Raw genomic sequence first — 14,062 nt, 5'->3', positions numbered from 1 at the left:
ATTATTCAACATTAAAAATCTTTGATTGTGTTTAAGAATTAAATTCCACTGCACTGAAGACTTTGCCTAGCCTACTTACTTAATTTATTGCCAATGGGCTGGGAGGAGAGATGTGATGCTGTGTAGAAAAATCAAGTGAAGAATTTCTGCTTCTAGGCAGCAGAAGTTTGTAACAAACGCAGACCTTTAAATTGTTTAGGCGTAATACCATGTCTATTCTATTTGATCTTCATGATGCTTGTGCATGAATGTTTATAGAACTGCACAGTATGCCGTGACTTAGCAATTACCATCAGCCAGTCCTCAATGGTCTCACATACATCAATACTAAAATTTATATACGAGTGTGTACATGTGTGTACATACACACACTTAACCTTACTAGCTTGTCAAGGTATGATCAGATGCTACTAAGAAGACTCAGTCTATTTTTCAAAAAATGCACAGAACATGTTTGACCTACTTTATGCTCACAACCATACTGCTGGTTTCACTGCAATCACAGCTGTCACCTGCTGTTAAAAACAATTGCACTAATGCAGACCAGGATTAGCAAACAAGGATTAACAAGGTAGCATCCTCTCTGAAAGATGCTTCCAAGTCATGTCATTCCACCTTCTTGATACTGCAGTCTCTCTGCTCCAATATTCAAGGAGGAAAACTGTAATCTAGTTGAAGCAGCTAATGTAGGCACCAAACAAGGATTTTTCACTTATTTGGAGAGCTTTGAATTGTTCTGACTGAATTTCCTACGCCTTAACATTATTAGCTCTTTACCTAGACTGCAATGTTTGCAAGAAAGACTGTCTCTTGTGAATTCACTCACAGCCAGCTTGTAGTCAGCCCTCAGGTGCCAGAACAATACAGATTAGAAAACCTCTTTGTGAGCCATATGTCAGAGATCTGTGTCCTTGAAGCCCTTCCTGGTGAAAAGCTGATAAGGTCCCCTCATACTTTTTTGGCATATATCTATCATAAGCTTATCAAAAGATGAGTTCAAAATGCTGGGATCTGAAAACCACTTATTATGCTACCACTGTCAGGATTCAAAATTCTTCCAGGAATTATCAACATGATGCATAGCAACCAGGCTAACAGTTTCTGTGGTACTTTTGCTTATTAATAAAAGTTAGGGCATTTTTTCCCCTTCTTTTTTAAGAAAACAGACTTTACTCTTAAGTATTTCTAACACATACATATCTGATAAAAACGAAAGGCTCCAGAATGACATCTTCATATACTGCACAAAAATCCTTCTGTTTTGTAGAACAGTGCTATGCAAGATAAGTTTACTCAACATGCTCTCTTTTTTAAGCAATAAACAAAACAGAATGCTAAATTCAAATTGTTTAATTTCTTCTATAAGTAGTGTGGAAGTAAAAACTATTACTAGAGACATAACCAAGATTTGTTCTCCCCTGGAATTCTGCAATATTTTGTGAATGATTTTTGGGGGGTTTTAAGAAAGCAAAGGTTAAAACAATTTATGGAATTATGCATTCCAGATAACTACTTCAGCAGTTAACAGGACAGCTTGCACAACACGGGGACAAGAAATTCTGCTGTAGGAAAAGGCAGGACTGCAAAAAAAACCAGTCATGAGGTGTCCAGGACTCAGTCCCTGGCACTGACTGGAACAGGCACTCCCCACATAGGAAAGGACCTCACTCAGACACAGCCCCAGGGGTGGGATACAGCCACCAGAGCTTTGAGGCTGCAAGAAATGCCTCTCCCCTGCACTAATGGAAACAGTGGCCTCACTGTGAAGGATGTTCTCTGGTCCAGAGCAGTCAAGTGAAAGAGCTACTGGAAGTGCTAAGTGGGTGTTAGACCACTATGGAGTAGGACTTTCAAAAGCTTAATTGTGTAAAAATCTGAGCAATGTGTTCTAACTGGAGCTCATTTGAGCAAGTCAGACTAGCTGACCTCCTGTTGTCCTTCCAGCCTACGTTGTTGTATGGAGGAAGGATGTAAGTGTGATGGAGCCAAGCCTGCTACTCAACTCCACTGTGGAAGACTGAGGAACCATTTCTGTGAAATGAAATAGAAGCAATATCAATGGATAATTGAGCAGTGGCTGTCCTGTGGAATTTCCAACCTTGAAGGCTGTAAAGACAAAAGCCTGAACAATCTGATCTGAATTAAGTACTGGTCTTATTTTGAGCTGCAAGTCATACTAGAGATCTCATGAGGCCCCTACCAACCTGAATGATATCTTCATTCTGTGACTATTTTAGTCTATTAAAAGTGGTTGGCAAATATTTTTCGGTAAGATGCTGACCTTAGAACTTAAAGACACAACAGTTTCTGTTTCTGGGCCTGGTTATACTGCAGCTGTAACTGAAAGGATTCTAAACTGCACAATTAAGAACCAAAACTTGACAACGTTCACAATTAAAAGCAGAAATTCTTCAACTGCATGATGGTGAACCTAAAGACAGAAAAGTAGCCTAAGGTGCTTTCTCCTTTTTGTCTTTTCTCCAGGTCTTTATAGTATGGGATGGTCATACATCAATACTGTCAATTTGTTGCATCAAAAAGCAGCTATCTCACAGTGCAAAGCACCTGGGACAACTAACTGTGCAAACCAGATTGTACAAAGTCATTCAAATGGCACGAGCCAGCAAAGAAATTTTTAAGGTTAGCAATATCATACAATTTCGCAGTCTGCTAACATAATAAAAATGTATAAGGCATGACAAAAGCTATTTTTAATTGCAGTCATGAGATACAGGGAAGGCAGAGACCTACCAAATTATTTTAAATGTTAAATAAATAAATTTATTTCATTTCAGCTGTTAAAGTTTTCGGTTTTTTTCCAACACATTCTAGAGCTATGAATGAGTTCACTTTGTAAACACAAAACATAAGAAAACATTTAATAAAAAATTAAATTATTTAGACTATCAGCAGCCAGTGTTAGTTATTTGTGAAAGCCTTAGCAAGTACACTTTTACTAACCATGTATCCTTAGATGAATTCCAGCGATAATCACACAAATAAATTAAAGCTGTCAATAACACAGATGTGAGCATAGAGTTTTGCTTCACCATCAGCTTTTATGACACATTTACTGGCTTCAAGAGTGATTTGTGCACTGTAGCTCTGTGCTCCACAAACTCATATTTACATCTTAAAACCAGAGCCCAAACTCTTCAGAGTAATTCTGTGGAGTTCTAAAGAGTGCAGGTTGGTATATAATTGCTCCCTCATAAAATGCTAAGGTGAAAATCTGCTGACACCTTTCAGCCAGAGTTTTCCATAGAACTGCTCTTCTTTCATCAGACACAGCTGAGCAAGCGTGGGTTAGGATATAAGCCACATAAGAGAATGGCTCTGCCCTGTAGAGAAAATATTTCTAGTGCGTTTTGAAAATACTGAACTGCTAATTTCAAAGACATGTGTACTTTGCTCTTACAGGGACCACCCAACACTGTTTCAGACAAACATGTACAGTGAAGGCATTTGGGTAAGGAAAAGATGTGGTAATGACTGTTTCCTGTGGGTAACTGTTTCCTGCTTGGAGCTGAGTATAGACCAATCTGCCACGCTTACTGCTGGAGTGATCAACACCTGCCTGGTTGCAATAAATTCTGATGACTGTCTCAAGAAAGAGGTCTGGGGCAGGGGAAGAGGGCTTGTTTTCTTCTAATTACAGCATGAAGTGTACTGCCTGAACAACATATATGGTAAAGGGAGTATCAGAAAGCTTGCGCCCTTACTGATCACTGGCTTAACCATTTCGTTTGCCCTCCTGTGAATCAAGAAGGAGAAATATATATTCAACTCTATTTTATTTACAGGTAATTTAACGCTTAGACTCTCCTATCTGAAAAATCATCCCAAAGCAGGTTTGAGAATCCTGCTTTTTATGTCTATTATATTTACCACTTTTATGTGAATTGCTCTTCTATGTAAATTATTTTCATACTAAGCTTCTGTAAATATCAAAATGCAGTATCTACAAATAGGAAAAGCCAAGCCTCAAGTTTTCAAAACATTGGAAGTCCAAAAGTCAATAATCCAGTACTTCTCCTATTGTTCCTTTAGTACATCTTGGCGCTGTGTTATACTACTAGCTGGCAATTGTGGTTGCTCACTTTTCTCCTGCCCTGGTGAGATGGGAGGGAGAATGGAAGAGTAAAATCCAGGGCTCAAGAACAGTTTAGTAATTGAAATAAAGTTAATAGGAGTAACAATAATAATAAATAAAAAGTGATACAACAAAAAGAGAGAGAAGAATAAAATCCAAGAACGACTAACGATGCACAATACCACTGCTCATCACCTGCTGACCAATGCTCAGCCTGACCCCATCAACGATGGGAAACTTCTGGCCAGCTCCTCCCAGGCTGTGTACAGGGTATGACACTCTGGTAAGGAATATCCCTTTGGCCAGTTTCACTCCTGGCTGTGCTCCCTCTTGGCTTCTTGTGCACCTGCTTGCTGGTAGAGCATGGAAAACTGCAAAGTCCTTGACTTAGGGTAAACACTGCTCAGCAACAACTGAAACATCAGTGTGTTATCAACATTGTTCCCATACAGAATCCAAAGTACAGCACTGCACCACTGTATCAGGAAGAAAATTAATTCCATCCCAGACGAAACCAAGACAGCTGGTCTGAGCAAAAGAACCTAAATACCTGTACAAGACTTACAGTGCAAAAATCCTTTCCCCCTTCCTACACAAAAAGCACAGATTTTTCCTTACAGCAGAGTAAGATATGCACTTTTTTTTTCAGAATCTATTTACAGAATAGAATTTGGTACAATATTATTATACTTATATGGTATTTAACCGTCAACCTGCATGTCTGAAAAATAGACAAAACTGATGGTACAGCTGATTCTGTGTTGAAGAGAGGGAGCCACATGTAAAAAACCACATCTGCATATGTACTGTCAAAAATTTTTGAAGGAACAAGGACTTCAATGCTGTCTAAAAAACTTCCTCACCCCTCCAAAAAGCATAATTTGTTGAATAAAATAATTTCAAAAGCATTTATTCTACATCTTATGTTAATTAATATTTAAAATATGCACACCACCACTCTGGGTGCCTGGCAGCTTGAACTTAGAAAGCTGAATATCTGTTTAGCTGAAAACCTGTGAAATGCTGTAACAGCAAGCTTCTTAAAAATATGTACATTAAAAATGTTTTAGATCACGTCTAATTTTGTGGAGAAAAATGTAAGCCTCTGTAGAGACTTAAATTAGAAAGAAGCACCATTATTCACTTCAAGTTTTTCTCTAAATAAGAGTTCCATACACAAACTTAGGTATCTGAAAGACTTGAAACAGAACAAAATGAAGCACTGAAAAGCAGTTGATTTGTAACCTATGTGCCAACTAGCAAAGAGTGTTCCATTGGGTAGCACCCAGAAATCTAAAACTTCTACCACTGGATACATGAAAATAAACCAATAGTAATAATTTTTTTAAAAGCCCAAGCAGAAGAGGTATGCTGACTATTCTAAAACTTGCATCATTTAAAAAAATTCTTTCTCTGTGAAGACAAAGAAAACTCAGCCATCAACATTTTATTCAAAGAGCTTATTTGTCAGGTTTCATTGAAAAGATTAGGATCATTTGCTCAGCCAGAAAGCACAGATCAGACCAGTTGGTCTTTAGAAAACCTTCTAGAACTTACTGGGGAAAAAGATTTTTGAATAATAAAGAAACCTCTTGTCTTAAGAAACAGATTCCCAGAAATTTAAACTACTATTACTTTGACAGCCACCTGTAGAAGGGGTAATTCTCTGGAAAGTCTGTGCACAGGTTTCAGGGCAAAAGCAAAGACAGCTGGACAATGCTAACTTAAGTTAACGCATAGGATAGGAATTCAAACTGTGTATCTTCTCTATCACAACTGCAAGAAACCAGCTCTTAAACATAAAAATAAGTCTAAATAAAATGCAAAATAGCATAAGTCTCTAAGAAAAAAACATTAAAAAAGTCATTAAAATGCTTTGCATTTAATCACCAAAGATAAATGTGCTTACAAACTGGTACATTTGGAAGTATATTGGTGGTCTGGGAAACAGGATTAAGTTAATAATGTCAGATTGCAATATTATCGCACACTGTTTGCAAAGAAACCTCTTGAGGAATGCAGCAGTCAGAATCATGTTTCAGTATTTGTAGCTTTTGGATCAGATTTACTGCAACCTGTTGCATTCAGACAGGCATATTAAAAAAATGAGAAGGAGAAAGTTTAAATGGACTGAACTACATAGTTTCTGCGTCCACCGTGACATCAAATTCTACTGTTACATCAGTGAGAACAGGGGATGATATTTCCATGGAAGTTAAAATTATTTTGATTTAAACACATAACATCAAATAACCTTGCTTCCTTTGTTTTTGCAGACAAATACCCAGATGACCTTAATTAACCTGGACTCTGGCAAAGTACAGAAGAAATCTTAATCCCATTTTCTCATACAGTAGCAGCAGTTTGAGCAGTAGCACCTCTACCGTGCTGCCCTAAATCTCCTTTTCTTTAATGCTCTCATTAGTCCTGTAACATCTACCATGGAGCATAGCATATCCCCCTAAAACGTTCACTGTTCTCAGAATTCTACTCACTATTTAAAAGGTCTCATTATTTTGAAGAAATACACTAAGAAATTATAATTTCTCTCTTGAGACAACCGCTTTAGACACAGCATATGTAAGTTTCAGCAAGACAGAATAAACACAAGCCATGCTGCAAATTCATCCATTTTCCTTTATTTTGGATTTACATCTTCCATAAAGTCCTCATCCTAGATTTGGTCCTAAATTGTTCAGTAATGCTTGCTTTTCCTCAATTACCCCACTTGATTTCTTTTCTGACTGATCCCGATTTCATCTTATTGGTTGAAAAATGCTGTCAAGTGTCCAGGTTTTTATGTAACACTGTCTGGCTCTTAAACAATGTCAATTTTCATTCCTGTAAACTAATCTCTCAGCCAAAAGTATGCAAACTGTCACTAAAAAGCTGTTAATGGCTTTAATTATTTTTGCTAACTAAACTAAATGAATTTAACTTTCTGCTCTACTTTTCTACCTCCAAAGCCTTAAAAAATATTCATAATTTGTATTGGAAAAGTGAACATAAGCCTAAAACTGCCTGAGTGAAAACAAGCAGACCCTAAAATTATATCACAACTTGTGCTGATGTTGAAATTTTAGCTTTACTTGAGGAAGAGTATTTTGAAGTATCACCTTCTAGGAAGCAAAAAACAACAAACCACAAACATTTTTTTTAAGCTTCACGGAATATCAGCAATTTACTGTACTGTAGCTGGGCGTAATAAAACAAATCTCAATACCAATAAGTTACAAAGACTTCGCAAAAGGCAGCAAATTAAGTAAGCTAGAACTATCAGACTAGAAGAAACAAACTAGCAACCATATAAGAAACACGTTCATGTGAATGCACAGTGAATTTCAAAACTGCCTATGCCAGATTTTTTTTTCTCCTCTTTTCTGATATTGAATGCGTTCTCATTACAAAAGAATAATGACAATACATAACCTACTCTAGTATTCTTACTTAAGAGATCAGAGACATAAACTCTTATTAGAATTTGAGGCAGGAGTATTCACTTTTGTGCTATCCTGATACTTTGGATTTCGGGAAAGTAATCCCAAAACAACTAAGAATGTAGCTGTAAGATTTCCTGTAACAAAGACAGCCAAAGACTGAAATTTCCCACATTCAAAACCATATTTAGCATCTGGGTGCAATAAGGAAAAATCCATATGTGTTCTCCTGACTTGGAAGATACTACAAATGTAATTAAGTGATCTGAACACCAGCATACTACAAACTGGCCTTAGAATGTGAACTGCCTGCCTTACTCCAACTCACTTAATTTTCTTGTATTCTTCTTTATATTTTGATTTCAAAGATTTATTTTAATTCTCACTTAATTTGACATTTTGTCACCAAGAATGTCCTGCCTGAGTAGTTCCCCTAGATGACATTTCCAGTGGTAGTCACAATCAGCACAGACAGTAGGAAAACATGTACAGTCCACCTTCTCAAATATTCAATGTGGAACACTGTGACACTGCTTTACCAACGCATTTACAGAGTTATGAACAGCTACACAAACATGGCTACTGCATGCCTTAAAGGTCAGTTTCTTTCCTGTAACAGAGAATAAAAATCCAGATGCAAGCATACATTGCACATGCACACTGCTCTCTAAATGTGCAGAAATCTTGCTTTATAGGCACGCTGTCCATCAGGGTACAGTACCGGCAGCATTTACAAGTTGTGTGCAAATACATGAAAGAAATGTTTAGCCCAGCACTTACTTGCTTTCTTACATTGACAATGTCAATTAATGCATGAAAAGTACTTTGAGATTTCTTCACGGTAAACTTTATCATTGCCAAGCAGAGATTTCAAGTAAGAAACACTTTAAGAACAAATCTTAAAGTGAACTGGATACTTTAAAATAAAACAAACACTTCAGTAACAACTCCTAAAATAAACTGGATACTTAAAAACAAAACACACCAAGCCTGTAAACTCTGAATGTGTTTTTGTTACTAACATTTAATTAACAATCAGATTTTCTGTCTGGAAAAAAGACACAACCTTTACCTGATACAGCGCACACAGCAAATTCAGATATAAGCAATATTGTTTTCTCTCTTGATTAATTGTCTTTCATACAATGCAAATATTCACTGAAATCTGGTCTAAGACCAAACAAACAAAAAAAATATGAGTATGGATGGTGACGAAAGACTATTTTTAATGGCAAATTAGGCCTGCACACCTGTCTAAATCAAGGAATGATACTTGTATTTTACATAGTTGGTCAATTACTTTGTTGAGCCAGTACAATAACGTCATGTAACACTGTTAAAAACACTCAAATTGGTGCATCAGAAAGCATATTCAAATCGTCAAAGAAAAATGTGGATTTGGGCTAGTGAAGAGAATAGCAAATAGGGTAATGCAATAAATTTGTTCCACAAGGAGACAGGAAAAGAGAAAAGTGTTTCTGCTGCCTCCCTTCCCAAGAAATCCTAGGGAAATCAGGAAATTGGGCAACTGGTGAACAAATGCAAACAGCATATATAGGGATGACCTTGCAGATATTATTGTACTTAGGTTTGAAATATTTATCTGCAGATAGTAAACACATATTCAAAATACATATCTGCAAACTAAAAAAAGACATAGAACAGCACAGAACGACTGAAAATAAACTTGTCTCCCTGACCTCATAGGAATATTTTAAATATTCCTATAAAAAATATTCTCCCCAGATTGGGAGAACAAAAAGCTGCCTCTACCCCCTCTGTTTCATATACACAGAGAATAATAATTAGGATAGAACACTAGCTTAAAAATCTAGGACTGAATGTTAATATTTGGCTAAGATTAAATCCAAGACTGAAAGTTATCAGTCAATAGCCTAACACTTAGAACACCTGGAGTGAACTTCTGGCACCAGGACAGAGTTTCTCTGCTCTTGGGCCAATCACTCACTTTTTCAGTGTGAAAGGTGTAAAATAGGGGGAAAATCCCAACCTTGTTTTCCTGGGATATTTTGACTGCAGTCTGCAAACTATATACAGCACAAGAATCTATATCATATTTCAAATGGTTATGTGCCAGATAATATATATAATTAATCTTTGTTCATTTTAAAGATTTTCAGTCAGGTTCATTTGGGGCTGGAGGCTTAAAGCTGTTCACGGTGAATAAATAATGGAAGTGGCAACTGAAAAATGCTTTTTCAATAGGCAGATTTGTTTCTATTTTTACTACTCTCTTGTTAAAAAGCCCATGATAATTTGTAAGAAATATTGAAAAAAAAAGAAAGAAATCAGAATGAAATTATGTTAGTAAATTTCTTGTACTTACAAGAACAGTATTTTAGCAGTAACCATCGAAAATGCATTTATATACAATCTAATAGCAAACAGATTTTTAAGACAAAAGAGGCTACAAGGGAATATATTAAAAAAAAAAAAAAATCCCGTGATGGGGGAAAACCAGTTCACTCTCAGCAGCTCCGGAGTTGTAAACTGCAACAGTTTACATATGAAGTATTTTGAAAAGGTTACATACAAGCACTAAACTGACTGTGAGGAAAATAGTCCCAACAAAATTAAGTGGATGGGAGGAAGGAACTGTTGTTACTTTTCCAAAATTCAGAATGCTGAAAAATTAAACCTCACCTCCCCTTTCTCCCTCTTCTACCAACACTGTTGCTGCAATAGTGGGAGAAGTCTCCCATCCAGCAACACAGACTTCTCAGCTCCAAGAAATCCTGATTAGAGGCCATATGCACTAGGAGTCCCTCTATGGGAACAGGGATACGTGTAGGCACATGACAAAGAAAGAGAAGGTGCATGAAACAGCAACTAAGAAATGTTTCTTCTACCTACAGGCTCCAGCCAGCACGAAGCCTTGTTAGGAGAGACTTCACAGGCAGCAGGGGTGGACACTTGTTCCCAGTCCTGAAGCAGCAGTGGCTGTCTGAGTCATCACAAACCAGGCTGACCAGCTGGATCTCAAACAAAAAAAGGAGAAGCAGCAAACACACTGTGCTGCAAACACTCACGATGCCAACACCAAAGCAGGGAAATGTGACCTTAGATGACAACTGTTTAATTTTCAAAGTGTCAGATTTCATGGCTTTGCTAATGAGGTCTTTCCCGATGTGCTCAAACCACAGAAGTCCACTGGCCATCATTCCTGCTTCTACACATTTCCTAGTTATTCTACACCTCCCAAAACTCCTTGGCACTAGGATAGCAAGCTTCCTTCTGAGGTACAATACCACCAATGTAAAATGAGCAATCCATGCCCTGACTTTTCCTATTCCAATTCATCTTGAAAGCAACAGAGTGAACTATGAATTTTGATAAAATAACTTCAAATACCGGTCACATAGCAAGTTAACAGCAGGCCTACCAAAAGAGATTTCCTACAGACACTGAATAATGCAGACATTTTATACCTTGCTTTTGATCAAAGTTTGGCAAAAGAATAGCACCAGGTTGCCCAGCGGCTGCCATTCCTTGAGACAAGGAAATGTATTCTGCTAGATATTGTCCCTGAAAATTTTATCAGAGCCACGTTGAAAAGAAACATAAAGCATTATGACTTTCCCACACGGCTGAAAGAACAGGTGACCTCTGAAATATGTAGAGAATGAGAGCAAAACCATGTAACTTTCTCAATGAAAGGATTTACCATTGATACCTAAGAGCATGACAGATAGTAAAAGTCAACCTAAATTAGACATGTACACTGCTCCTGGGATCAAAGACGGTAAAATGTTTTTGAAAATATTTGCAGAGATTTTCCTGTGCAGCACAAAGCTTCAAAAAGTTTTCTTTCTATGACTTGGATCTCATGTTTAAACATCACACTAGGGTTAGGGTTATTACAGAGAACCAAGAGGAGTTCGCTGTTAATCCACCACACTGCTTGGTTACCTCTTATTCACTTAAGAGGAAAGGAGGCAGTTCTAGCCACAGGAGAGGAAACACTATTCAGTCCTAAGAGCCTCTGCAGTATTATTACATAGAGCACTAATTTATAAATCGCTCTATGTGATCAAGCAGGCATACAGCAACATTTCAGATCAGAAAGCAAAAAACAGACATTGACAAAACCTAAGATCAGGGGAAAGCCCCAAAGAAGTTTCACACAGAAAGACAAGATTTTTCCTACAGAAATTAACAGAAGATTCGTGACAAGCACAACAATGAACGAATCCCTATGTTAATCTCTGGGGTTTGATCAACAAAACTGTATCTGACTACAAAAAACTCAGTCCCAAAAGAGAACTGGTGCACAGCAGTAACATTCCGGCTGTCCCCACTTCACAAGGACTCCACTAAGTAGGCCACCAGTTTGGAAAAGCACATACACCCAAAGTGAACTCCGAAGTACTGGACCAGGGCATCAGCAAAGCACTACCTATGGGCTCGGGGCCTGATTTCAGCACGTTCCAGAACTCCGCACAGAAATTCAGGCCCGCGGCTCATCTCGGCTGTGACAAATGCGACTTCTCGCCGGAGTGCGCTGCAGCCGCCCTGCTCAGCTTCCATCTGAGACTCCTCATCACCATCACACACCATGCAGTGGGAAATGGGGCAGAACGTCTGTGTGTGTGTGTGTGTGTGGCTCTGGGGCTGACACCGAGGGTGAAAGAACACGGCCAAGCAGATGCACCCGGAGCACGGCTGGGGGCAGGGAATACGGGAATGCCGTGGCGCAGGTGAAGCGAAAAGCGGGACCTTCTCTCCCATGGAAGAGCTGGGGGAGCGGGTCAGCTCCCCGCTTTGGGCTGTCGGGAAAGGAGGGCAGGGGGGCAAACGCTTCTCCCGGCGGCCCAGGGAATCGCGGGGCGGGGGGAGGAGATGTCCCTGCCGGGCGGGGCGGTGCGGGCCGGGAGGAGGCTTTCCCATCCCGGGGGCGGTCCCGACCCCGACCCCGGCCCCGGCGCCCACCCCGGCCCGGCTGGCTCACCAGAAGAGCAGGTTGGCGCAGACGAAGCCGCCCAGGCTGCGGAGGGGCCGCTCCCAGCTCAGCGCCGCCGCGATGCAGCAGCCCACGGCCAGCCCCGTCTCCCCCAGCACCGCCGCCGCCCCGGTCCCGCCTGACACCTCGGTCGGCTGCGTGTCGCCGGGCGCCGCCGCGCCGCGCTCCTGCGGGGCCTCCGGTTGGCGGGGCTGCGCGGGGAGCTCCGCGCTCGCCATGGCTCGGTGCGGCCGCGGGGCTGCGGCTCGGCCGGGCGGAGCCGGGCTGGGCTGGGCCGGGGCCGGGCCGGGCCGGGAGGCGGGCCCGGGGCGGAGCGCGGCGCTGCCCCCGCGTTACCCCGATCCGCCTCGGCGCAGGTGCCGCGGGGTGGGTGGTGCCCGGCGCTGAGGGGAGGTGCCGGGCGGGAGGCGCGGCCGGCTGAGGCAGCCGCTCTTGGGGAGTTCTGCGGGGCTGCGGGAGAGACCGGAGTGAGCATTCCTATTCCCTGCCGGGGGAAAGCTGGGCAACCCAGTTGCTTTCTAGATTTGGTGAGGTAAAGCTTACCGAAAGGTGTTACCAGTGAGACTTGTCCTCCATCTCCTCCTCGTGTATGTGTGCCATAGCGAGTTGGAGCACATCCAGAGGGGGTCACCAAGTTGGTAAGAGGGCTGGAAACTCCCTTGTGAAGACAGGGTGAGAAAGCTGGGGCTGTTCAGCCTGGATAGAGGAGATTGTGTGCAGACCTCATAGCAACCTTCCAGTGTCTGAAGGGAGCCTGCAGGGAAGCCAGAGAGGGACTCTTTGTCAGGAACTACAGCGATAAGGAGTAATGGGTACAAGCTGAAGGAGGGGGAATTTAGGCTAAGACATTAGGAGGAAATTCTTTACTGTGGGGGTGGTTAGACACGAACAGGCTGCACAGCAAGGCTGTGGATGTCCCATCGTTGGCAGCATTCAAAGCCAGGCTGGGTAAGGCCTTGACCAGCTTGGTGCAGGTAGGTGTTCCAGCTCATGGCAGAGGAGGTGGGACTAGATGATCTTTAAGGTCCATTCCAACCCTTAACATCCTGTGATTCCGTGATTCTATGGTAACAGTCCTCAGAATCCTACAAAAAATAAATGGAAGTAAACTGCTGTTGTTGTAATGCTGGGAACTTCTAAGACCACAAAGGAGCCTGTGGGAATTAGATGGCTTCCATCTGCATTGTACATATCCAGGAAACATACCTAAAATCTATACCATGCTGTCCTGTCACCTGCTCTACTACCTGTCTGGCCAGCCCCAGGCTCTGGATGGAAGCATGGCACTATGTTCAAGCTGGTGATGGCCATAATAGCTGATGTGACTGCTGGGAAGCTGTATTCTGGGGAGCATGCCTGGTGAGAATTGTCACTTGAGCATCTGTGGCTGAATAAGAAGAGCCAAAAATTGGAGTAGATGAAGGTTTCTCACAGCCTAAACTCTGTAAAATAAAATAATTTTTATTACAAGAGCAAAAAGAATAATTTTGGATTGGGAGTTGGCATCTTTTTCTAGCTGAATTGAGTTGCTCCCTGTTAGAATGTTTTTTA

General features: G+C 40.8%; 1 protein-coding gene across 1 annotated transcript in view; it reads right to left on the bottom strand.

Annotated features, from left to right (window-relative positions):
- RETREG1 (reticulophagy regulator 1) overlaps positions 1-12,767 on the bottom strand; it is a 63,726-nt gene extending 50,959 nt beyond the window's left edge. The window contains exon 1 of the mRNA XM_085052120.1: positions 12,500-12,767. Coding sequence (XP_084908246.1) covers positions 12,500-12,729 — 230 coding nt within the window. The 5' untranslated portion in view covers positions 12,730-12,767. The remainder of the gene's footprint in view (positions 1-12,499) is intronic.
- Positions 12,768-14,062: the final 1,295 nt, after the last annotated feature.

The sequence above is a fragment of the Lichenostomus cassidix genome, chromosome 2 (genome assembly GCF_008360975.1).
Source record: "Lichenostomus cassidix isolate B80296 chromosome 2, HeHo_3.0, whole genome shotgun sequence".
In the NCBI taxonomy this organism is placed as follows: domain Eukaryota; kingdom Metazoa; phylum Chordata; class Aves; order Passeriformes; family Meliphagidae; genus Lichenostomus; species Lichenostomus cassidix.
This window is presented reverse-complemented; position numbering and strand designations above follow the sequence as displayed.